General features: G+C 39.4%; 1 protein-coding gene across 1 annotated transcript in view; it reads right to left on the reverse strand.

Moving 5' to 3' along the window:
- slc4a10b (solute carrier family 4 member 10b) overlaps nt 1-22,235 on the reverse strand; it is a 63,053-nt gene extending 40,818 nt beyond the window's left edge. Inside the window, exons 1-10 of the mRNA XM_055151217.1 lie at nt 22,121-22,235; nt 21,692-21,846; nt 21,448-21,569; nt 20,734-20,892; nt 20,519-20,580; nt 19,328-20,127; nt 16,353-16,381; nt 16,136-16,254; nt 12,887-12,962; nt 518-599 (exon numbers count right to left, since the gene is read on the reverse strand). Of these exons, the coding sequence (XP_055007192.1) occupies nt 518-599; nt 12,887-12,962; nt 16,136-16,254; nt 16,353-16,381; nt 19,328-20,127; nt 20,519-20,580; nt 20,734-20,892; nt 21,448-21,569; nt 21,692-21,846; nt 22,121-22,143 (1,627 nt within the window). The 5' untranslated portion in view covers nt 22,144-22,235. The remainder of the gene's footprint in view (nt 1-517; nt 600-12,886; nt 12,963-16,135; nt 16,255-16,352; nt 16,382-19,327; nt 20,128-20,518; nt 20,581-20,733; nt 20,893-21,447; nt 21,570-21,691; nt 21,847-22,120) is intronic.
- Between the last annotated feature and the right edge of the window lie 4,038 nt (nt 22,236-26,273).

Below are 26,273 nucleotides of genomic sequence, written 5' to 3' on the forward strand. Positions count from 1 at the left end.
CAAATCAATATTTCGTTTGGCCCACGACTTAGTCCCAGTTTTTAATTTTGAGTTTGACACTCTTGTTCTAGGCAATGTAACCTCATCCAGAAAAGTTACGTAGTACACCACACCTTTAAGTAAATCACAAGAAGGATGCAGGTTTGCATAGGGACGGTGGGGACATGTCATAACCAATAGTTAGGGAAGACAAAATAGTCCTTTCCAATTTTTTTTTAAATAAACAAAAATATCAATTTATTCCGATATTTTTCCAAACTCAACTGACTCTAAAATGTACGGACATTACCTCACAAATATTAAGCAACCAACAAGCAAAGGGAAATCTGCTACAAACTTCTACATCACTGTTATCAGGTAAAGCAACCTAAAAGTAAGTACAGGTAACCTATCAGTTGGTTTCATGGGGGGTTGGCTCAGAATGTCCCCACCAAAGCTGAGACCAAACCCAAGCCCTTGGATCACAACCAAGATACGTTTATGTGTTTTCCAGTCATTTTTCAGTGTTTCTCTTTACCATCAAGATCCTCCTGCTCAAAGTTGGTCCCTTGTTGTGATCTGGTCCCTCCATGGTCCACCACTGCTTCATCGTCACTTCGCTGGAACACAAAACACAAAAATGATTATTAAACTTAATTAATTCTATATTACAAATGGATATTATGCCAATGTGTTAGCTGTTCTTTACTGGCTGTTCTCTCACAGACATCAGTCTCAGTGCCTGTTGAACAAACACATTATGTGACAGTATAGTGCTGTCGTCATGGCAACTAATTACACATCTGTAAAAGGGAGAGCTGTCATCTTGGTCCAAATAGAAAGTGTTTCATAATGGCAACAACAAATTATCTTTTCATGAATCAGCCTTCATTCAATGAGATCTACTTTCAATCCAACAGAGCTACAATCACTCTCTACTTTATTTCATCATTGGTTTATGAGATAATCATGTTACACAAGTCTGTCCTCTCTTTTAGCAGATGTCTGTCAGTCGAGAATATCACATTTAAAGCCATTTTCATCCAAATGCGTCTTTATAATTTCAATAAATACCAAATAGGTAGATTGTAATAGTTGTTATCTTGTGAGGTAGCCATCTTTCTGTTGGCACTACCCTTTGGCCTCACTAGAAAATCATTTTATTTATTTTTTTTTTTTTAATTGAGTAGTTTTATTCGGCCATTTTGCAGCACTACAAAACAAAACTTAAACTATAACCCCATGGATCATGACCGAAAGGGTTTAGGCTGAAGTAAAAAAGTTCTTATAAAGCCTAACCCTTTTAAACAATGACAGAATGGCAAGAAAGAAAAGCAGCAAAAACAGCAAGTTTGCATTTACAATTTCACTTACAACTTACTGTATATATAAGAGACAAAATATTAATTAAAAAAACTAAATTTAATGCATAATTCATTCATACCAGTGCTCTATATCTTTCAAAACATAACGCTTTATACTCTTTAATACATTTTTTTTTATTTTTATCTTCATTACAATCACTTAATCAATCATTTCTCAAACAGGTATAAATTAAAAAGAAACATGGATAGAATAATGGACAAAATCAGGTCCAAATGTGAATGCACCCAAAAACTTTAAATGCTTTTGGACTTAATGTAGAAACAGAAACAGCTAATACAGTGTTAATGGTGTCTCAGGTGAGGCTTTTGCTTGCCATTCTACTTTGCCTAATTATTGTACTGAGAAAATCAGATGAATATCGAGGATAGGTATTGACCAGCAAGAGTAGGGATGCACCGATCTGATACTGGTATAAGACATTGAAAAATTGGCTGGATCGGATATCGGTTTCCAAGTCAATAACCTGGTTGGATATAAGTTGATGTATTAAGAGTCGTAAGGCCTGTTTACACGAGAATATAGACAAAATATTTTATCAGAAGTGTCTTTCGTTTAGACAGTGACAGCGTTTTGGGGCTTAAAAATGCCAAAATCTGAAACCACCCCCCAGAGTGGAAAAGTTGAATATTCCCCACCGTAGCGTTTCTGTCTACACTGCCCATGACGCAAAACTCTGGACAGATCCGCTCATGTCGTGCGCGCGTTTACGTCACATACATCACCACCGATCGTCACCGTCTAGTCGCCTGGTATGCATCCACAATCGAATTCCACACACTTTTGCGTCACCGTATGCACACAGATTTCCTCCCGAAAACACTTGTCTAAACACAAAATAAAAAGTGAAGACGTGACGCCACTTTTGTGTCTTCTGTTCAGACTGTTCAGACGTAGCCGTTGTCTGTCAGAAAGTCTCATAATGTTTAAACTTTTATCTATACAAAGTTGGATAAGTTCTGTCTTCTTTTATTTATGTTTTAAGGATATACTAGTAAATGCTGTTTTCAGTATCGGATCATATCTGGTATCAACAATCAATACTTAAAGCTATAGTAATGGAACAGGTATCGGAACTGAAAAAGCTGGATCTGTGCATCCCTAAACAAGAGGCAACAGCAGCAATAAACAAGATGACAAAGCACAAGGACTCATACTAGGAATATTAATACCCCATAATCCACTGCTTTTATTTTAGATCATACCATTTTAGCAATATATAACATACAATTCTGCTCTTATGCCGCACAGATACTCAACATGTAATAATATCAAGCAAGTTCAGCTCAAAAATAAAAGTATAATCCTTTGAGCTTTTGTGAGATTATAAAAAAACAGACCAACAATGCCATTACAGCCTGTTTAAGTGTAGTAGGAGATTTAAACTGGTACACCAGGTTCACAAAAAAGTACAGCCTGTTATTAAAAACCAGGGTAATTTCCTGAAATGCATCGGGACACTGAGATTAGTGTCAAACCAACAGACAAGGCAGCATCCTGTGGTGTGAATCTGACTATGAACGCTTATGCAATGCTCAAGAAATAAAAATGGATGTGAGAAGAGGAGGTAGAAGGAAACGGAGAGATAATTTCTGTTTGAAGGTCCTGTATTGTGTGACACTGACTCTTGTGAGCTTTTAATCATGATGGGATCTTGTTACATCCTCAAAAACATACCTAGACTTGGACTGGTGTTTTGTTTCATTCATGCATGTTTGAGAAACACTTTATTATTAGTCTGTTTACATATCTAAAGCTCAAAATGCTGTGATATCATGAAGAGGTGATAAAAGGTGGTTAACAGCTCCTTTTACCTTTAGTTCAGTGGAGATTGGCAATCCCAGGGCTGAAATTATCCAAATTATTCTAGTGAAAGTGTATGGAGCTGGAGCACTTCCTGTATTAACACGTGACATCACAAGGTGGAACAGGGCATTTTGAGGTTTGGAGATGTAAACAGACTAATAATAAAGTGCTACTCAAACATGCATGAATGAAACAAAACATTAGTCCAAGTCTAAATATGTTTATGAGGATGTAACAAGATCCCAACATGACACAGACAGACTAAAGGCTGCCACACACTACAGGATTTTTCAGTCTTAAATCATTTTTAAACTTGCGACAAAAAGCGCACACCACAGACACGAGGAGAATCTTATGAGATTTTTTTTGTTTTGTTTGTTTAAACATATTTTATAAAGTTTTCAACACTTTAACACAAAACACAGAGCCTGCTGAGCACAGGACTGAGTTTTCCTCATTACATAAATATTACTCAATTAAGCAAGACAAACCGACCTGGTCAAACAGGCAAACCAACAGCCCGCCATGACACTGAGCCTGTACCTCTCTGTATAACGACACTGACATCACCGAGCAAGTAGTCAAGCAGAGGCCGCCACAACTCCATAAAGAAATCGTCATTACCTTTCAATTTTGCACTGACTCTTTCCATGGGTAAGACTCTAAAAATGTCTTTATACCACTGGGTGACAGTCGGTGGCTTCTCATCCAGTTCCATTTAAACAGCACACATTTCTGTTCCAGAAATAGTCATTTAGCCACCAGTTTTAATTTGCTTTATCTTATGATATTTTAAATCTCTGATTGCAAAGACTGCAGCAGGATACGAACCACAGTTTATAAAGTTGTGAGCGCGATCGCATCCACTTCCTTTCCTGTTTACAGTAAAGTAAACCTACTCACATTGAGATTCTTAAGAGTTCAAAAGATGAGAGCACTGCACTTTTAGTTTAGATACAGTCCAAAACTGAGTTAATACTATTTGGGAAATGTGGTGCAATATTTCAGATACATGATTTTTAAAGCATAAAAGATAAAGTCCACAGGAAGTAGAGCCACTATCACTAATATGTAGCTTCACCTCAATCCATGCATAAACAGACACATGTGAGGAACTACTCTCGCATTTTTATTTTTAAAGAACGTCTCAAACTGGATAAATAGCGCAGTTTTGTGGACTGGATGTCATTATTTGCGAAGGACAAATTCTATGGATGTGGATGAGAAGCTGCAGTTTACATTTACAATTTTACGAGAGTAAAAATTATCCGCACTATTTCTTGAGTTTGTATCTTGCGCCTCTGTGTCCGTCACTCCTCTACTCCTGACGCTGTTTTATCAGCTTTTACCATAGCGTTGCTGATGTTTAGTGGTTACGATCTGACAGAGCAGCTCAGAGTCACAAAAACCACACCACACACAAGGAGCGCAGCGGCTTCAGAATTGCACACGAAGACACAAAGTCGGGTCAAGCTTCCCCAAAATCGAGCAATTTCTCCTGTAATGTGTGGCGACCTTCAGAGTGTTTTCTGTTTGAGAGAAGAACTTAGCCTTAATATGTTTGCGTGTTAATTAAACATGTGTGAATGAAACAAAACACAACCGCAAGTGTGTTTATGGGGAAACATTATAACATAGAGCTGAAAATAGTGCAATATGGGCCCTTTAAATGCTCACCTTTGCAATGTAAACAGTCGGCATAGTAGTAGCTTTATAAAGTCACTGCTTCCGGGAATGCCAACGCAGAGTCGCAAATCAGCCAGACTTTTCACACATAGAACAGTATAATCACACAAGCTTTAAAGAGCTACTAAAATGGGTGGGTTATTAGCACCTGTGTCCAAGAACAATTTATAAAGCAGCTACAGTAATGTTAGAAAGAAAATGCTTTGTTTGTGCGAATAAAAAAAAGTGTACGGATAATTTTGGAGCCAGTAGGTGCCTGTTTTATGTGTGATAACAGAAAAGGAATTGATTGGTAGAAATAGAATTAAAGCTGCACTGTGTAAATTTTTGGTTGGGGCTACCTGTTTGTTTCTATGGATATGCCATTGTTCTGTCTGGAATGTTCCACAGTATGACATTAAACAGCTCTACAGCACATTTATTCAATTGCAGGTGGGTTTATAGCTCAACAATACCTATAAAAACAGGAATTCTGACTGTGAGCGGGGTCGAAGCTCCACAGATCTGACCAGTAACTTGGCCTGGTTTGGTCTCCATGAAGATAGAAAGGTTTAATGCCATACTGTGAAACATTCAAAGCAATAACATCTGCACAGGGAAAAGCATTTGACAAAACCTTCACCAGAAAAGTTATACAATGCACTTTTGACATTAAGGAGCCCTAATTTGAGGACTGCAATTGATACTTTGCAGTTGATGTTGTCAATATTCCCTGGGGATGTGAAGCTAATTTAAGGCTCTGCTCAGTCTGAGGATATGTTATTGAAATTAGACTTTAATCTGAGCTTTATTTTTTAACACAATATGGCCATAAAGGACTGAATAAATTGGAACTACAACAGATGAGATTATTTTTAATGTTAAACAAGTCTCTCTCAAATCATCATCACCACATCATCATCAAGGGAAAGTCTGAAAGTAACAAATAAATCCGTTGGATCAGAGAGGACATCGGGATCCACAATCGAGGTCCAAGGAGCATAAATTGTGACAAGGGAGCATGCACTTTATCGCACACCTAGATACAGTCCTAGATACAGTCCTGAAGAAGGCGTCAGACAGTAGGGGACATAACCTTCCTTTTCTGTTTGAAAACCAAAACCAAGTAAAGCAGCACAAAACACGTCACTACACCATCACGTGACACTTTTAAGGAAGGCTACAAGAAGTAATCGAAACATGTAAAGCAGGTAAATAAAGTCTGTCTGACTAAAACAACCACTAATTCTACACTTAAAGCCATAGACTGTAAAAAGAAGTGGCCTAAGGGAGTGTGACGTCACCCATAGTGTTTGGCTCCAGTCAAATGAAGCTCATGAGGCTGGCAGTTATAGGGGCAAATTTGGAGCCAGTTCCATATTAGGAGTAGGAATTTCTTTCTGGACAAATTGGAGATATAAAAAACACCATGATCATGTAGAGCAGGTTAATAACAACATTTTAAGACAATATGAGCTACCTAGTGCTGTTAGATTTTAAATGGCGTTGATTTGAGCTCCTGAGGCAGAAGTAGAGTAACAAGTAACATTTTAAAAGTGTATTGGTTTTATTTTATGTTTTGACCAGTTAAGTCTGAATAGTTTGGATTTAATATTTGATTTTATCGTTATCATTTTCATTACATCATATTTTAATTTGTTTCCATGTGTAGAAAACATAACTGTGTTTAGAAAGGCGCTGTATACATAAAATATCACTATATTATAATAGGAAATTCACCCTGTAGCCTATGACATTTATTTAATAAAGATTTCAGTGTTTCCAGTCATTTCTTTCTCTTACATAGTGGGAGCCTTGTTTGATAGAAGATATAGGCCTGTCGAAATGAGCTACCTCTACCTAAATTCATATAAATAAGTTAATAATGGTGATTCTACAGTGGGACCAATATTCGATGGCTAAATTGGCCTGTTGATATGTGCTCCCTTTAGTCGGAGCGCTATTTGAGCAGAATACAACTGTCGAAATGAACTACCTACGCATAGTCATATAAATGAGTTGAAATTGTACATAACTAAGGTATAAAGTCTGATCACCGTGTGCAAACAGCATCAAACCCGCTGTCTCTGATCCAAAGAAACACGTCGTAAAACTGGAGAGGTCAGGGATAGGCTTTACTGGAACTTTACGACTGTACACATAAAAACGTAAACTAGCTTATTTCATCAGGGTAGTGTGAATCGATATATGTCACTGTCGATTTATGCCAAGGGTAGCTCATTTCGACAGAACACCAGAAGTGCCCCCATGCTCACTTCCTATTTGAAACACAATGTCTAGCAGGTAAGTTATGTCCATTTATACTTACAGTCTATGTTTACAACTGAAGACAGAACGAACTTTTACCAAAGACTGAATGAACACATCTTATTCTAATAACGTAAATAAAAAGAAAATCTAAGTATCTATTAAAGCATCAGATAGCTACTCTTATGCATGTTGCCTACCAGACTGTAATACTATAGAAAAGGTCAGGCTCCTTCATTTACAACCCTTTAATCCTCTGCTTAATCTCAACAGTCATCCGCCACATGTGTCCTCGCGCTATTGTCAAGTAAGTCTCCAGTAATCACACGCTTCACACATTCACCCTGTGTGCTGACAATATGCTAGCATTGTGTTGTGGCGGGCAAAGAATAAGCACTTAATATAATCTGATGTTGGCATGTCTAGAAAAACTGTAAAATGTAGATAGACTCATATAGAAGCAACGGCTGAAGCTCCGTGCTGTTTGAAATTAGTATTTTCAAATGGATTTAGGAGTAAAACTAATTTGAAGCCGTAACAAAGGCAGAATCACAACAGCTGGTACGAAGAAAATACTGAACACATTATCTCTGTGTATCTGTAGGCATGTTATTTAAAGCTGCACTATGTACTTCTTTAGTTGGGGGTCTGTCTGGAATGTTCCACAGTATGACATTAAACAGCTTATTTCATTACAAGTGGATTTATAGCTCAAAAATACCTAGAAAACAGACATTGTGACTGTGAATGTGGTCACCTCTCCACAGATCTGATCTATAACTTGGTCTTGGTCTGGTTTGGTCTCCATGAAGATAAAAAGGTGTAATATCATACTGTAAATCATTCCAGAGTTACACAATGCACCTTTAAGTCCCATATTTTTGTCAAAAGAATCCAAAATCAGATACTATTTGATTCTAAAACAAGTATCGAAACTAGATACTCATTGGAGCAGGTATTGACACTAAAAAAGTCACATTTACAGGACAGAAATTAACATTTCTTAAATATCTTTAGAATGATCTTGAGTTATGGAGGAGATGGCTGAATTATATTAGACAAACACAGTCTGGTTTTGTATAGAGTTTGAAAATTAGCAGTCTGTTTTGAAATAAATCTTTGGCATAATGTATAGTAATGTACATGCATGAATATATACATGTATATATGTGTATTTATATGTGTGAATATGTGTATATTTATGGTACGGGTACAAGGATATTACTATCTAACAAAAAAAAACAAAAACAAGTATAGAACAAGAACAAGTATAAGAGCACATAGATTAGTAAATGCCCCTGGACCACTATGGAAAATACCTGGACCACTGAGAGATTACACAGATATAACACCACATGGTAATATAAAAGAAAGTACCATGATTTAATGTTGAAAATTAGAAAGAGTGTTTTTAATTATCATTATGGTGTCTATTCCTTACTCGTGACAGGATGCCCCATGCAGCACTGATGGATGACCACATACAGATAATAACAGTCTAAATGCCACATTAATAATATTGTTTATTTCAGTGACGCAAGGGAAACAGAGAAGCTCATCGATCATACATAATTTAGGTTTAGACACCTTTATTAATACCTCCACCAGGGACAAATAGTTAGAGCAGGAAAAAAACACAATATCGAACTTCGCTCATCTCAGATTAACGTTTATAAAACCAGCTACCTGTCAATCACAACCATTTGAACTTGGGGAAATCAAGCAATAATGCATCAGTTTTATCTAGTGCATTTCTGGACACTCAAAGACGCTTTAAAGAGCATCATTCATTCACTCCATACTTGGTGGTGGTAAACTATCATTGTAGCCACAGCTGCAGAAGCGAGGCTGCCAACTGTGCCACCGGCCCCTCCGACCACCACCATCACACACACACACCACTTTCATACTAGGCAATGTGGGTGAAGTGTTTTGCTTAAGGACACAGAGACAAATTTTTGTGACTGCCGCCTCACTGTGGCACCTGATTTTCCCAGTGACCTTCCATCTAAGTACTAACCAGGCCCGGCATTGCTTAGCTTCTGAGATTTGACAGGATCATGTTTTGACAAGCTGGTATGGCCACAAAAGTAGTGTCCAGGTCCAGCAGTGTTTCTGACAGGAAATTTCCCATGAATTTTTCCCATAGTCTTTTTGAAAATGTCAGATATCAAGAGTTTGAAGGCACAAAGGAGGCTAACCAATTGTGCGGTAAATAATGTGTATAACATAGTTGTTAGTCCAAAAATCATGTTTAAAGGATCTATATCACACAAAATTGATTATTCTGAGCTTTAAGCCATGTTAGAGCGCTATTGCCTCCTCAAAAACATACCCACATTTGTGTTTTGTTTTATTCACACGTTTGAGTGGTCCTTTATTATTAGTCTGTCTACATCTCCAAAGCTCAAAATGCTCTGTCCCACCTTGTAATGTCGTGTAGTGGTAGTTTTCAAGTTAACAACTACCTTTATCTTTAGTTCTGTAGAGATTGGCAATTCCAGGACTGGCATTATCCAAATAATTCTAGTGGAAGTGTATGGAGTTTAAAAACGCAGTGGAGCACTTCTTGTATTATCACATGGCATCAGGAAGTCGAGTGTTTTCAGTTTGAGAGAAGAACTCAGCCTAAATCTGCAGGGTTTGTGTGTTAAACATGTGTGAATGAAACAAAACACAACTCCAGGTCTGTTTGTGATGAGGAAACAACATTATAACATAGATCAGAAAACAGAAATTTCCCTTCAACACAACCACTTCCGATGGATTATGCATTTTGGAGTGTTTTCAGGAACCTTTCAAGTCCTTCACAATCAAAAGACACATCTCTACATCTACATCTACATCTAGACAACGTGGGAGGGAGCTGTCTACTTTCCACTGTCCAGTATTTGCATTAGTTCTGCTCTCTGGGAATCCAAACTTCAGACTAATTACTCTATTAATAAAATCTGGTCAGAAGGTGACGTTGATGTTGACCGACAGTTGACCATCTAAGCATTACGTTTATAAAGCAGTTCACAGCTGCTCTGGTCAAATGGCTCCTGATAATCTCTCCACACAAACACAGGCCATGGATAAGCCCGCTGCATTTAATAATGACATCAATGGGACCATCTACAGCGCCGAGTAATCACGGTACTATCAGAATTAATTCATGGCGTTATCATCTTACACTCAACCATTTCAAAAAACTCGCGATCTCAGACAACATGATTTTGGGAGCATCAAAGCCACGTTTTTTTTGCAGTGCTCCTAACTGACCCAGGTTTTGTTTCGTCAACTATTTCACACATCCATGCATCAACAGCATCCCTCTCTCACAGAAAGAACACACATATTGCACTGAGTTGTGTCCTTTAGTCCGGCTTCAGCGCACAAGGAGGGAGCTGGGGTTTTTTTTTCAAGGAGTTTATGCAAATGAGCCATGCGTTACAGTACAACGTAAACAAATGTGCGCAAAGCTGCATTAAACACATTATAATCTCAATCGGGCTGATGTGGCTCTACAGTGGTTATGGTTTATATGTTGTAAAGTTAAGTTTATTTATGCACATTAGTAATAGTAATAACAATGACGATCATTTTAATATAAAACATTAATAATTAATCGAAGACCTGGTTTAGTCCTGGTTCAGTCCATATGTGGTGTAAAAGTCCGGCATCTCAATCAATGTTTCTTCTGCTCAATAATAATGCCTGTGAAGTGATTTTTGACAGTAGTAGTCAGTGCAGGACTCTGGTATGATGTAAGTTTCTGTTATGTTTGAAAATGTTCATGTGTACTGAAACTTGATTTGAAGAAAAATTATGAATGAAATCGAAATCGCAATATCTGTCAGAAAAATCGCAATTCTTTTTTTCTTAAAATCGTTCACCCCTAAGCCTCATACAAAGATTTTGATAGGTAGACTTGATACTCAATATCCATTCTAATATCACGATGATAAATGCTTTCTTTTCTGTTATATATGGTGTTATATCTGTGGTACTACCAGAATGAATCAATCTTATCATTTTATACTCATCCTTTTAAAATTATAGGTTCTGCACTCGTGTTGTCACAGTACTAAAATTTCAAACTCAGTCTTGATACTAAGGAATAGACTTGATACTCAATACCGAGTCCAATACTATGATGATAATAATATGATATGACATAATATAATATAATGGTTCTTGTACAAAGGATGTAAAGCTGTTATTCTTTAAATCATATCGTACACTGTTGTATACAGCCCACCTCTGGATTAATTATAAAAAAATTTTTTGCAAAGACTACAGGTGGCTTACAATGACACTTTACGGGTGTTTTTGAGGAGGCCACGATGGACGAGTGCGACAGAGATGTTTGTTACTGCACGAGTGAACACTCTGCAAGCTGCACTAAGAATTTTAATGTACAGTTTTATGTGCAGGTTGAAGAAATTGGACAATGAAAGAATTAGGGATGTAACAATATCCAAGTCTCACGATACGATATAGTCACGTATGAAACTCACGGTACGATATTTATTGAAATATCGGGGGAAAGCTCACGATATGGTGGGGAGGAACAATAACCATATTTATAGCCTTGACAAGAATTAATCCAAAGAACTAAGACTTAAAAGTGCTTAGAACTTAGTTATTTCTTCTTGTAGTCTACACTGAAATGGAGCAAAGGATCATGGTCTATGTAGTTCCCTCTGTCTTTTTTAGCTACTGCTGCACCATAACTCTTAATTTAAGCAGAGATTTATTGTGTTATTGGGAGAAATTTGACGATACAATATCACGATAATTCAGTTATTGTTACATCCCTAGAAATAATAATGTCACTCACAAATATGAGATTCAGTGCAATAAGACATCAGTCCAATATGTGGAGAGACACTGGTATGGTTGTCTTTTAAAAACATAAATGTTTGTTGTTTTGTAATGTCACTGTCCTTGTCTGTTTTAAAAATGGACCTTGAGTTCGGAATAAAGACAATGATGATTAAATCGTAATACTTTCTTTTATATTATAATTATTTGTGTGTAAACTCTGAGTGGTTCCATAGTGGTCCATGGGTGTACACTAGTCTATGTGCTCTTATACTTGTTTTGAAACAGCTCAAGATCATTCTAAAGATATTCAGGAAAGCTTAATTTCGGACCTGTGAATGTGACTTTTTCAGCATTGATATCTGCTCAAATGAGTACATAGTTTTAGTATAATTAGTGTCTGATTTTCTGATACTTTTAACCACTCTACTCTGCACATAATAGCGCATTTAACATCTTTTAATCCCATCTCTTATAATAGTATCAAATCAGACAAAGGAGGTGACATAACTGAAAAGAAATAGGAATGTCCTGAAGCAATGGATTAGAAATTTGCCTTTAATTTTTCCACAAAGAGCTCACAGCAAGAATCATGCTCAAAACTGGGAGACTGGCACCACACTATACTCGCGTGAGAGTGGATTCACAGGACATGGTGCAGACTTGGAACACATCCGTGCAGATGGCTCAGGCAAATGTGGAAAGCAAAATCATTACACTGGCTTTTTAGTGGCACATAACGCTCTATAATCCTTTAAATGTTTTTTTTTTTAGCGTTACACTTCCACACTGAAGAAGACATTAGCTTTGACTCGACCTTTCTGCACACGAGATCTATCAAAATTAATCCAGCTTAAATGATTAAATTTACCAAGCCAGTCACAGCAAAAACCTAAAAATACCAGCCAATTTAAAGCCCCACATGGCTACTACTACTGAAAGTAAAAACGCTAAAGAATGTTATGGTTGGGCTTACCTGATGGCTGTAACCCCAAGGGACCTCCAGTTTGTTGGAATACATCAGCGTTCCCCTACAGAGCGTGTGAGTTAGCCTGAAAGCAGCATAGTCTACAGGCTGAGCTCTACTTCACACCCGGGCTGACAGACGCTGGAGCCTGCTGGTGCATGGTGACTCAAACCACTGTAATTCGTGATTGAGCATCTCTGGGCACTGCCATCTCCGTGGAGATTACTGCAGTGACATCATCAGGGGGACCAGGCGTCTTATCACAGTCATTAGAAACAGCGCCGCTTTACTCTGAACGTGCGTGTGGAGTAAGAATGGCCATAGATGAACGCGGAGACATGATGAGTGGATATGCACAGACAAGGCGGCAATAGGAAGTGGGGGATTAGCACGCTGAGATTGCTTAAAGGTGCACTGTGTAACTTTTCGGGTGAAGGGTGCTGCTTGCCTCTGTGGCGATGTTATTGCTTTGCCTGAAATGTGCCACAATATAGTATTAGACTTGGTTATTTCCATAAAAACAGTTAGTTACAGGCCAGCTCTATGGAAAGTGACCACACTCACAGTAAGAATGCATGTTTTTCAAGGTATTTTTGAGTAATAAAAACTTCTAGGGCTGTAACAATAACCGAAATATCGTGACATTGTATCATCAAAGTTCTCACATTAATATCGTGGACCATCACAATATGTCGAATTACAAGTCTCTTTGCTTAAATTAAGAGTTATGGTGCAGCAATAGCTAAAAAAACAGAGGGAACTACATAGACCATGATCCTTTGCTCCATTTCAGTGCAGACTACAAGAAGAAATAATAGTTCTAAGCACTTTTAAGTCTTAGTTCTTTGGATTATGGCATTATTAAAGGAAAAAATTGCATATTAACATTTTTTTTAGCCTCCACAAAATATCACAATAAATATGTATATCGTGAAAATATGGTACCGAGAAATTTGGATATTGTTACATCCCTAATCGTGAGCCTCCCACCATATTCCCACGATATCGCAATAAATATCGTACCGTAAGTTTCATATCGTGACGATATCGTAATGAGAAACTCCCCTGAAAACTAGTTTAATTGAATAAATGCAAGATGGCTATGTTTAATGGCATATTGTGGAACATCACAGAGACAAGCAGGCGGTTGACCCTCCCCGTGAAAGTTATGCAGTGCCCCGTTAGAGAGGCATAACTCACCATACTGGGGCGTTTAAAGGAGCCAAAGAAGGAACTCACCTGAAACACAAAACAAATTCCTTTTAAAGGTCCTATATTACGCAAAATTTACTCTTGTGAGCTTTAAGACATGTTAGAATGGCGTTGCTGCTTCAAAAATACACCCAGAGTTGTGTTTTGTTTCATTCACACGTTTGATTAACTCTTTATTATTAGTCTGACTGCATCTCCAAAGCTCAAAATGTTCTGTTCCACCTTGTGATGTCATGAAGCTGTAGTTTTCAAGTTAGCAGCTACATTTTACATTTAATTCAGGAGAGAGTGGCAATTCCAATGCTAAAATCATCCAAATGATTCTAGCGGGGGTAATAGGGGTGTGCAAAAATATCAAAATATCGATAAATCGTATCGCTTAAAGTGCTGATACATCACATATCGATATCATGAGCTTGAGTGTTTTTTGGTAAATTTTACTAAATTATTTTGTTACAGTGCTACAGTTTTGTTGCTTGTTCAGTGGAAGGAAACTCGTTTATGTAAAACACTTGACATTTTCACTGTTTTGATGAGTAAAATGGGTGTTTTTCATATTAACTTTGCACAAGAAGTGGTTTAACAAACACTTTTAGTATCACAGCATGATTTTGCCTTTATATTTTACTGAACCGTATCAAATCAACTTGAAATATATTGTATATCTAACTGAATCGAAAGCTCACTGTATTGAGATATGTATCGTATCGTGGCTTATGTTTCGAGGTATGTATCGTATCAACAACTTCTGAATGATACCCAGCCCTCGTGAATAAGGTGTATGGATTATAAAAACACAGTGAAGCACTTCCTGTATTACCAGATTACTCAAACAATCTCAAACAATGCTTTCTGTTTGAGAGAATTCATCTTAAATATGCAAGATTTGTGTTTTAAGCATGAATAACAAAAAATACAACCCCAGGTATGTTTCTGATAACACTTTATTTAAGGGGGCACTTATTAACATCTAATTACCCACTAATTATCAGTGTTGTAAATGATTTATTTGTCATTAATTAGTATTTATTCAGCCCTTATTAATGTCTAATTCCCCACAAGACATTTACAAACACTTTCCTATTAACACACTCCTTATTACTGCTTATTAGGGCATTTTTGTATAAGTTAGGATTCTAATAAGCTTTTGGTATTAAGGGTGTTGTTAAGGACTAGTAGCACAAGAAATGTAGTTTTTACTTATTTGTGCCAAAAGCTTATCAGAATCATAATTCATGGACAAAAATGGCCTTGTATCATATGATAGTGTCGTCCAAGTTCTGGGGTCCGAGCTCCTGTGTCCATGTTCTAGTATCTACGTTCTAGTATCATATGATACTAGGCCATTTTTGTCCATGAATTATGATTCTGATAAGCTTTTGGCACAAATAAGTAAAAACTACATTTCTTGTGCTACTAGTCCTTAACAACACCCTTAATACCAAAAGCTTATTAGAATCATAACTTATACAAAAATGCCCTAATAAACAGTAATAAAGAGTGTATTAATAGGAAAGTGTTTGTAAATGTCTAACTAATAGCAGAATAAATTCATGGGGAATTAGAGATTAATAAGGGTTAAATAAATACTAATGGATGACAAATAAACCATTTACAAACTGTGCTAATTAGTGGGTAGTTAGATGTTAATAAGTGCACACTAAAATAAAGTGTTACCATGTTTTTGACGAAGAAAGAACATAATAACATAGATCAGATCACAAAATAGTGTAATATGAGCTCTTTAACATGGTTACTGATATATACTGTATGTCCCTCACTACATGAGAAGAAAACTGTTCAACAAAAGTCAGAAGGAACTGTCTACTGTGCACTGGTTTACAGGCAGAAAGTGAATTAGCAGCTACTGGGTAACTGGCTAATGTCACGTAAAAAGTGAGCGTGTAATGTAAATGTATAGGTATATAAGTTAATGTTCAACAACAATAGTAAGAAGTGTTTACTTGGCATGCGGCTGAACCTAAAATATAGATATAGAACACAGACTTCCAGTGAGTACTCCCACATAAGGGCAGTGTGGTTCACCCAGAAGGGTTCTTCCCACTGTACGCCCAGGCAGAGGGCACCTCCTCAGTGAGGCTGACGTGGGAGGTGGCCTCTGTGCCGGTTTCCTCATGTCTCAGTCTTCCAGGTGTTATCATAGACTGTATAAAAGAAGGACTATGGGTGTTATCCAGAGCAAAAGTTTTAAAAGTCAGCTGGTCCATGGTTGAAGAGTAGAAGATGTTTTACCTCATCTTGCTATAAACTGGGAAATCTTAAACTGGGAGCCTAAAGGGAACAGCAAAAGACTGCAAAGAAGTCTTGGATGGGAAACAAAACAACTCAATTTAGTCCAGTTTCAGACTAACCACTTAGTTAAATTGCAGTCAGTCAACCAAAACAACTTATTTTAGAATGTTCTAGTAAAAGCACTGTGAAGTCAAAATGCCAGACCTCTTGGTGAATGATGAACCCCGCAGCAGCAGCACACCGTGTCAGCTAGATTCTAAATATATTGGTTATCTGATCATTTTCTCAACTTACAGTTACTAGACCAATAAGTAAAGCCACTGCCCCATAGTTTTAGCTCAGGAGGAGGCTGTGGTTAGCCTATAGCTGCAGGACACGCACTGCGCAAGTCCACAGGTGTCCTCACAAACCCGCGCGCACAGCTGTAGGAGCCTATAGGATGCCTTTATTAAACTGTGACTTAATTAGCAAATGTCACGCTAACTGTATTTGTTATGAAAGTTAAATTGTATTACCGTCGCTACTAGAGGCTCGGTCTGAACAACCATCTCCTCGGCGTCCATGTCCATGTGAGCAGCGGTGGTTTTCCGTGATGTGCAGCGGGGGCAGAGCTGGCGCACAGCGGGCACAGCTCGCGCTTCTGTCGGTGTGCTCGTGCTGATGCTCCGCGGCGGGTCGTGCACTCACTGGTGCTTCTGTGTTAGCTTAGTGCACTCACTGGAGCTTCTCTGAGAGCTTAGTGCACTCTTCAGGCTGCAGAGGTTTAGCCTTTGTTACACACAAAAAGGTAAAGGGGCGTTTGTAATCAACACCAGCGCACAGAAAGACTTTATGGACGCACACTGGTTGACTCATTAGGAATTGCGTTTGATCAGAAGCCATTTTGAAGTGTCCTTGCTGACCTCCTTTTGTTATTATGCCCCCCGCAGTGTGAAACACATTCAAGAAAAGTAAACGAGGACCAAACCACCTGGTTGGTAAGTTGTTAATAGGGAACCTACAGAACAAAGCTATGACTACTAAAATTAAATAGGGCTGCTAATAAGACCAGAAACATGAAAAAAAAAAAAAAGCAATGTCTAAAATGCAATTGACTTTTAAGTGCACTGAGAGCCCTGTGTCTCCCAGTGCCATGTTCCCTATTTTCTATAGATTTAGATATTATACATTTTATTTCTTAAGGGATGTATTGTTGAAGAAGTCTTTCTGAAACGCAGAAACGGTGTTGTGAAAGCTCCTGTTATGCGTCGCCATCTGCTGTAGAAAGGCCTTTCTGTCGCTCTGGTGGATTCTTGCAAAACTCGGCCACAACCACAGTACCTTACTCTTACTGGACCAAATATAATATTCATCACACCGTATTTATTTGCATTCATAACTGGAGTAAACAGAAAAATATAGTATACCGCAGCTATTTTCATGTGGAACACGTGAGCGTTTGGTGACAGGCCGTAGACGCGTTCACATGTCGCCATCTGCTGTTTGTTAAAGGAAGTACAGGCCTACAATTTACATATTTTCATGTCTTAATTAAAAAAATAAAAAATCTCAGTCTCAATCTTCTTTTAAATAAAATATACATTGTTTAAATAAAGTAGTCTATAATAACATGTGGGCCTTCAAGCATAAAAACAATTAGCCTGTGGTTTTAATTCTGATGCAGCGTTTAAAAGATGCAGAGCTCAGACACGTGAATGATTCATTTTAAAGTCAATAGGCCTGATGCTTTTTAAAATAGGCCGACTATAAAAACTCTGTACTATTGGACAAAAATACAATGCCAACCCAAGCAAAATGAATTACGCAGGCCTAAGTCCCTGAAACGAGTCCGCTGTTAGACTGTAGCCTTTAAGCAGCTGGAATAAAGACAAACATAAAACACATTAACATTATTTAAAAGACAGACGTCTTAAGAAAGAAGAAGTGGACTGTGCCCAGATTATTCCGCTCAAATTCAGCAGTTTAGGCCCAAATCAGAATTTAAGCAGGAGATGCCAACGCGGGACTAGTCTATCAAACACAAAACAAGAACCGAAATGAAAAATGCCAAAAGTAAAACCAAGAAAACAACAAGCTTCTCTGAGATCAACAAATGAAATCAGCACGTGCCTTTGTTAGAGCACTGAGGGTTTAATGTCTACAGACCACGTCATCTGAAATATCCTCCTTATTTCGTAATGACCTATATTCTTCTTGATCTATTTTTCTTACTAACAAAGCATCTATTTAATTGTTTACTACTCCTGTCTGCTCTGGCTCGTCCAATCAGAAACGCAGGACACGCGCGGCGCACATTTTACATCCACCACACTCGTGCATCTCCAGCTGCAATGTTTTCATAAATAGCATGTGTGGCCGAACTGAAATCGGTTGATATTTTGATTACTATTAGACTATGTTATTTTTATAAGGGCATTTCCTGATTTCAAAATGGTTTATTCTGTTTTACAGCACATTACAGCAGATACAGAGATTTCCACAGCAGCATACAGGCTATGAAAGATAACGCCCAAATTCAAGAAAGTAAAAGACCCTAAACCTACAGTATAGCCTACCAACACCTGTTTACGCACACGTATCATACAGTTAGTAACAGAGATAAATAACGCCTTTGGGTGCCTACAGCTTTCATAGAGTACAAAATACATCATTTCCCAGACAAGGAGTATATGCTACACAGGAACATCTCATTGGACTAACAGTTGGCTACTGAACAGAAGAGGGCTATCTGTACATCCATCACTATATGGCCAGATGTTATATACAGTTTATTCATATTTATTACAGTGTTTAGACGCAACAGTGTAGAAACAGACGTCACTCAGGCCCGCGCAGAGTGAGGCGAACACACAGCAGTGGAAGAATGTACACTTTGGCCATGAACTGCGCAGCGCAACGTCCCGGTCCCGGCTTTTTACAGTCTTTAGATAGATAGATAGTTGGATAGATAGATAAATGGATAGATAGATGGATGTTGGTCTTAGCTGTGGGGGTAAAAGCTGTAGTAGCCAATGTCCTTTGTACAGGTTTTGTCGCACTCAGACTTGAGTGGGGACACTGTCTCTGGCACAGGGGTGGCAGAGGGGGAGATCCTCCGTCTCTTGGCCTGTTCAAAGATCCCAGAATCACTGGAGTCCATGGACTTAATGGAGGAGGGCGTCTCTATCCAGCTGGACTCAGACATGTCTTTGGGTTTGGGTTCCTCGGAGGCTCCTATGGGAGATCTCTCTGTGGCCACTGAGTCCGCGCCTTCCTCGGACAGGTAATTGACCCCTCTGCTCAGAGAATTCGCCGGCCAACAAGAGAAGACGGAGCCGGTCTTGTACTGTGGCGGAGTGCGTCCTCCCCATCCCGAAGGATCCGCGTAATAACCCAGAGGCCGGTTGGAGCAGCCCGCGGTGGGCAGCGGGAGGGCCTTCACTCCGGCCGCGGCGTACGACAGTAAGGTGGCCGCGTTACCGGCAAAATCCGCCGCGTCGTATGCCGAGGCACCGAAGTCCAGTCGGTTGTTGGCAGGGGTGACAAACCAGCGCTGCGGGGGGGTGGCAACAGGGGGCTCTTCGCTTTGCTGCGGGGACAGCAAGCTGTTGCCGAGTGGGACGCTGCGCTCCGTGCCAGGCCCGGCCCCCACGCCAGGGTGAAAACGAGATTTGGCATAAGTGCTGACAAACTGGTCCTGCAGGAAGGAGCTGGGCATGGCGTATCTCGCGCCCGGCACGATCTGTGAACGCGGAGAGTCACCCGGAGACGGAGTGAGGCGGTCGATGTCGCAGCCTGTGTACACCCTGCAAGGACAAACAAACAGCTCAGAGAGCACAAGTACAAAAGTTCAACCAAACACTTTCACCTTCCGCACTGGACTCAGCTGTCCGGAGAAAGATCTACACCATATTCCAATGGACATATAGAAAACATTTGAAGGGCGGTAGAGATGTAGCAGGCTATAGGCTGCTTTCAATAAATTATGAGCGTTTAACAGAATATGAACAGGGTCACTTTTACAAAGCCTCATTTTATTTTTTACCAAAAGACTCATATTTTCTTAAACGTAGCCATGACGAAAAAGTCAATATAAAATATTCAAAATGATGTTAGTTCAATTTAATAAAAAGGTGTGGCCACAGCCTTTTAAAAATGCGGGATGCTTTATTGCACAATAGAATAAATAAATCTTACGTGTCATAGTTGTCCCGAAATCCTTTGGCAAACGGATTGTGGTCAATTTTTAGTTGTGTGATCTGTCAAAAACAATAAATGTGTTATTTGACAGTGAAGATAACAGAAATTTGAAATGCATTATTGAAAAAAGTAAATAATAATATAAAGTTTTTAATTACTACAAATAGCCTAGGCCTACACAAATGCCATGTGAAAGGTACTGGGGCTCGTACGTCTGTGTTTTGGTACGCCGTCACAGCGATGAACTGCGTCTCCGTGAAGGTAAACGTCTGCACGCGCCCTGGCTGGCTCGTGTCCTCCGTGCCGTCCTCGTTCACTTCTACCACGTGCAGCCGCGGCTGGTACTTGTGCAGGGACTGGAGCACCACCATCTGCAGAGCACACGCACACAAACGCGTGTCACACCCCGTTTACAAAGAGACTACACGCAACCTGCTATTAGCTCATTACGCACGGATTTAACACACTCCACAGGCGCACCCGGCAGCACACAGGCACTTTGGCGGATGAAAAAAAAGCTGCCCAGTAAAATTATTCGTTTTCTTCTTGTGAAAAATAGCACTTTCTTAAAATTAATAATTTACTGATAATAATTTACTACAATGAATTGGTTTGAATATTGTTTTACCTTTTTACGCACAATCAGTAACGAGAACAAAACGCATAGTTTTGCTTATTATAGCTTTATAAACAATCTCCCACAATTGTAAATTAATCTTAATTTATAGCTAAAATAAAAACAGATAAATGTATTTCTTAAAAAAAATATATCCATTAAAAACTCAACTGATTAATCTATTGGCATTTTACGCAGATTATGACCCGAGCTACAGGTGACTGGTGCAAAGAAACTGCCCTAAAACAAGTTAACTGAACATAAACGGACAAAGACTTATGAAAACAGAGGGTTTTTGTGAAGCATGTACCTGGCCTGTGTTGTTTGAAGCGCCTTTGTTATTGGTGAGCTTCAGTTTTCCAAAAGATATTTCCTGACGCATCCAGTGAGCGCCGGTGTTTGGTGAGTCCGGGTGCATGTAAACCCTGTTTCCTGAAGGAAAAAAGACAACAACTATTATTATAGTAATATAAACTTAGCTTTAAAAATAAAAATGCAAAATAATCCATGTAATGTAAACAAGCAATAAAATTACAATAAAGCCGCATTCCTACCGATAACATTCGTGTCTGCTTTCCCGCAAGGAACCCACTTTCCTCCCTGAAAGCGCCAGTGATTCGGATCCGCCAGAATCACGTCCACAAAGATGTTGTAGTGAGCGGTCGGGTCCAGGCCGGAGATGTTAAAGCTCAGAAATGGAAACATTCGTCTGTGAAAATAACAAAAGAAATACAAACGCACCTGTTAAGAGATTTAACGAGCGATTAACAAACTATAATGTTTTAATGCACATTTCTCTTAACCCACAACTAAAATAAATAGACTAAATAAAACATTAGCTTTGATTTATCCAAATACTTAACAAAAAGAAACGCTTTGTGTAATTGTTTATGTTTAGTACACAAAGAGATAGAATGATTTTATTATGTGGATAAATTCAAAGTGAAGGTAGATTATCAGACGCGGAGAAGGCGCGCACTTACCGGCCCTGCTTGGTGATAATCATCTCGGTCTGGTGCCTGTGGAACTTGAGCCACAGGGCCCTGTTGCACAGATAAACCTGTGCTTTCCCCGGCACGAGCCCCTGCGCGGAGGAGAACTGGTAGAAAGCGCCTCCCTGGTACGCGTGGCCGTACTGTTGCGCGTACGGGTATCCTGCGGCCGGGTATCCCTGCGACAGGCTGTTGTAGGCTCCGTTGGTGATGACCGGGTGGTGGGCCATGTAACGGCCGGGGCTGCCGATGGAGAACGCCGGAGGCGCGTGCTGACTGGCGTACGGGAACATGGCACTGGGGGCTGCGGCGGAGACTGGCTGCGGCTGAGTGGGAGAAAAGATGCACCTTTCAGCCGCAGACCCATCGAAGTGAAGAGCAGGAGAGAGTTTGCCCCTCTGGACGTCCCCTGGCGCGTCCTTGGAGTCGGGGAAATTGTCTGCCTCTGACTGATTCGTCATCTCCCTGGAGTTTTTTTTCAGAGGTGAACTTCTCTCCAGGTTGTCACTCGCAGATAGAATAGGATGGTCCTGCAGCGGAAGCTCTGATCCATCCGAGCTCGAGAAGGCACTGCCCACATTCATAAATTTCTTGGAGAGACCACTCGCTGGTGACAAGCAATTCTCCACCTGCATGGCTCTATAAGAAGCCACTATTAGCTCAACCTATATCACCGCCTATCCCAGTCTAACGCGGGGAAAACGCCTTGCTACGACTTGAAGAAGCGAAGGAAGCAAATTAGCCAATTGACACCATCCTGCAATCAGGAAGCATTTTCTCTCCATCACTCTCCCCGCTTTAATGAAACAAGCCACGCCATTGGTTAACTCAAGGTTATAATTTAATTAGACAGCTCTTAATTAGCACAGTGCTGTGATCAAAGTGATTTGTTTGACGCGCTTATTTTTAAACCTCTTCTTAATTTTATTTTACCGCAGGAAAAATAAAAGGAAAAAAACGAAATAAGGACCTTTTGCGTTATTTACCTATTTATGCGCCATGAGTGCCAAAGGATGTCCGCAGCCGCAGCCAGGATATATTATTAACGCACCAAGAATGACAGTCCATGACAGGCAGTGCATCTGATGCCTTAAAATGTTTGTGATATAGCGTGAAATCATGGCGTCCCTCTGAAGATGTGTTTATCAGTCCCAAGGCTGCTAAATATTTGATTTTGAACCATGGCACCGAGAGCAGGACACATCTCACGAGCGCGGGCTCTTCTTGCGATGCTTTAGTTTGGGTTTATACTTTCGAGGTTTGCAAAAAAAATAATAATAATAAAGAAAATGAAAAGAAAAAAAATGCATGAATAAAAATACATAAATAACAGGGAATTATAAGACGACGTCTGTCTAATGAAATGTCTGTGTCTTGCAGGTGACTCGAAAATGGCTGTATCCAAGGTTTCATCTCCGCACACCTCTGCATTATGCTTTAACAAGGTTATTACCAAGTTAACACGCGGCGCAGTTCACAGGTAAGGCATCAGAGCATATAATTCTATGAATTTGTGGCCTTTGGAATAAAAGGGCTGTATAAAGCTATTATTGAAATGAGAATGAAATGACATGACAACGTGTTTTTGTTTAACACCTCCAAGATTATGGAACATTTTGGAGAAGAAATATTTATTTTAAGGCATCATAATGTGTAAATAATAAGTGTTAATCAGTCGTTAAGGGAGTATTATGAGTAAAATTTCAAATGTACAAATGGTGATTAATAAAAGGTGGGAGAGATTTTAGATTTTAGAGAGGGCTGCAAAAGTCCAAGTGTTGCTCTAGTTTTTAGACAAAATTATCTGGGGTCATTCTATTTTTTATAACTAACACTGAATGTTATATGGATAAATTTATGAATATATCAAATAGTTGTTATTATTTATGCATTTGTAGGTACATTTCAAAAATAAGAATTCCTCATATGCACAACAAAAGTAAAAATTTCCAGTTTATTATTATAGAATTTAAAATCTTACAAACCAAAAAACTTACAGCGTCTTACAACTTCTTCCAGCCCTTTCCGAGGTAGCCGCTCCTGTCAAAGAAATATAGAGTTAATCTTTTTTTTGCATGGCACATCTCCATACAGCTCCTGCCTGCCTGGAAGCCACTGCCTGGTTCAGTTCTGTATCTAATGAACAGCCACAGCCAGCTAACAAGAGGGGTCATTACAGAGGGGGCTATAGGGTCCAGCATCTATTTCTGTGAAGCATGCTCGGGCTTGTCTGTGTGCGCGGCCACTGCTCTCTCCTCTGCTCATTACAGGATTATGCTCCACTTCCACCGCCTGATCTTTAATAAGCATGTGGCCCCGGTAAACCAATTGTTGAATGGGGCGTGCAGACTCTCTCCAGGTGCCCCCCAGTTTATCGCGGGATCGGCCCCCGTGCTTCTCCGCCGGCTCGGGATGGAGAGTGGACATTAGCGGGAGGTGAGGAGAAGAGATGGGGATAGAAACGAGGGAGGGGGAGCTGAGAGCGTGCCATGTGCCGGTGACCAAACCCTGTCCCACTGGGAGAGAGGAGAGAGAGGGGGAAAGAAGAGGAGGAGGAGGAAGAAGAGGAGGGGGGTGAGGTTAGGTTAGACTCGACCCCCTGCTCTGATCCAAGCTTTTTTCCCTTTTTTTTCTCTCTCTCTCTCCTGACCAGCTGAGTTTACGCAGGGGCCTCCCATGATGAGCCTTGTTTAACTGGCCACGTGCTTGACACCTCGCCAGAAATGTCTTAATCAGTGACGGGTGCACAATGGATTAGTGGGATTGCACATTCAGCAGTTGCAGAATGAGCCTGGCTATTCAGTGCACAGAGTAATTTAAATGCACTAATACTACAATACTACATGATCGTTTAGGTACTGTTACGTACGCACTGCGAAAACAAAAATTTAGCCAAGTTTAGATGACTTGAATTAATAAGGTTTATTGTGATTTCAGCACATTTCACTTCACAAGTAAAATGATTTCCCAACGGAGCAAGACATTTTGTCATTAAAATCTGAAAATGCATCTGCTTTGTACTTAAAATAATAAACTAAATCGAATGTTGCTTGAAGGAAAAACATTGGTTGGTTCCATTGGTGGATAATTTTACTCGTCAAGTTGAATTTACTTAAATTTTTATACAACGCTTTTCCACATTCAAGGCACTCAAAGCACTTTACGATATCATGTATGCAGACATTGGGGGCGAGGTTGTTAAGTGTCTTGCCCAAGGACACAATAACAACATTTATCTGTGGCAGTGGTTAGACAGTGGTAGAGTTAACAATTTGGGGGCCCTAGGCGAACTTGTGTTTTGGGCCCTCTCTATAATGCACAGTTCTGTTGGTTTTTTGTTTGTTTTTTGTATATTTTTTATGTTCATTGTCTGTATTTCCCCCATTTCCTCATTGTTCTTGAGACACGCCCCCTTAACTGTTCACAAGCATGAACCAAGTTTTAAGAAAATGTTAAAGAAGTATATTGGAAATTGTACATAATTATATTTAGTCACTAGCTATGTATTGTAATTTATTGGATATATTATAATTGTAGTAGTGTTGTGTAGTGCAGTGTACTATGGAACAGGACTGTATGAACTTATGTGTGAACTTTTTGTTATTATAATGGTACATTTTGTAAATTATGCCAACTTGGACCCCGGGAAGAATAGTCTTTAAATAAATAAACAAATCTCTATTTGAATTAGGGTGGACTGGAAAGTCTACTGAAAAGTAGTTTTATTTTTTTGCTAGTACAATTACATTTTTGTTTACATCCAGTATATATGATTATGTTATGATTATGTTTAAATCAGGGTCAAGCCGACTCGTCCATTCTTACGTGAAAGGGGGGATGCTTTGACAATTAAAACAAATTTGAGATTTGAGATAAGATACTATTTTGATGTTGTTGTTGTTGAAAGTGAACTACTCTCATTTAATGTCATATTGAGAGAAAATCAAATTGCTCTGAGGCCTCGGCCATTAGTGGCACTGTGGGCAATTGGTTGGGGGCCCCTCCAAATTCGGGGGGCCCTAAGCGGACGCCTACTGTTGCCTAATGGTAGCACCGCCTCTGATCTGTGGGAGCTGGAATCGCACCGTCAACCTGTGGGTCAATGGATCTGACCACTATGATGCTACTACTCAAATAAATAATG

Source organism: Boleophthalmus pectinirostris, unplaced genomic scaffold (genome assembly GCF_026225935.1).
Source record: "Boleophthalmus pectinirostris isolate CB_2022bp ecotype Guang Dong unplaced genomic scaffold, ASM2622593v1 HiC_scaffold_1, whole genome shotgun sequence".
Lineage (NCBI taxonomy): Eukaryota > Metazoa > Chordata > Actinopteri > Gobiiformes > Gobiidae > Boleophthalmus > Boleophthalmus pectinirostris.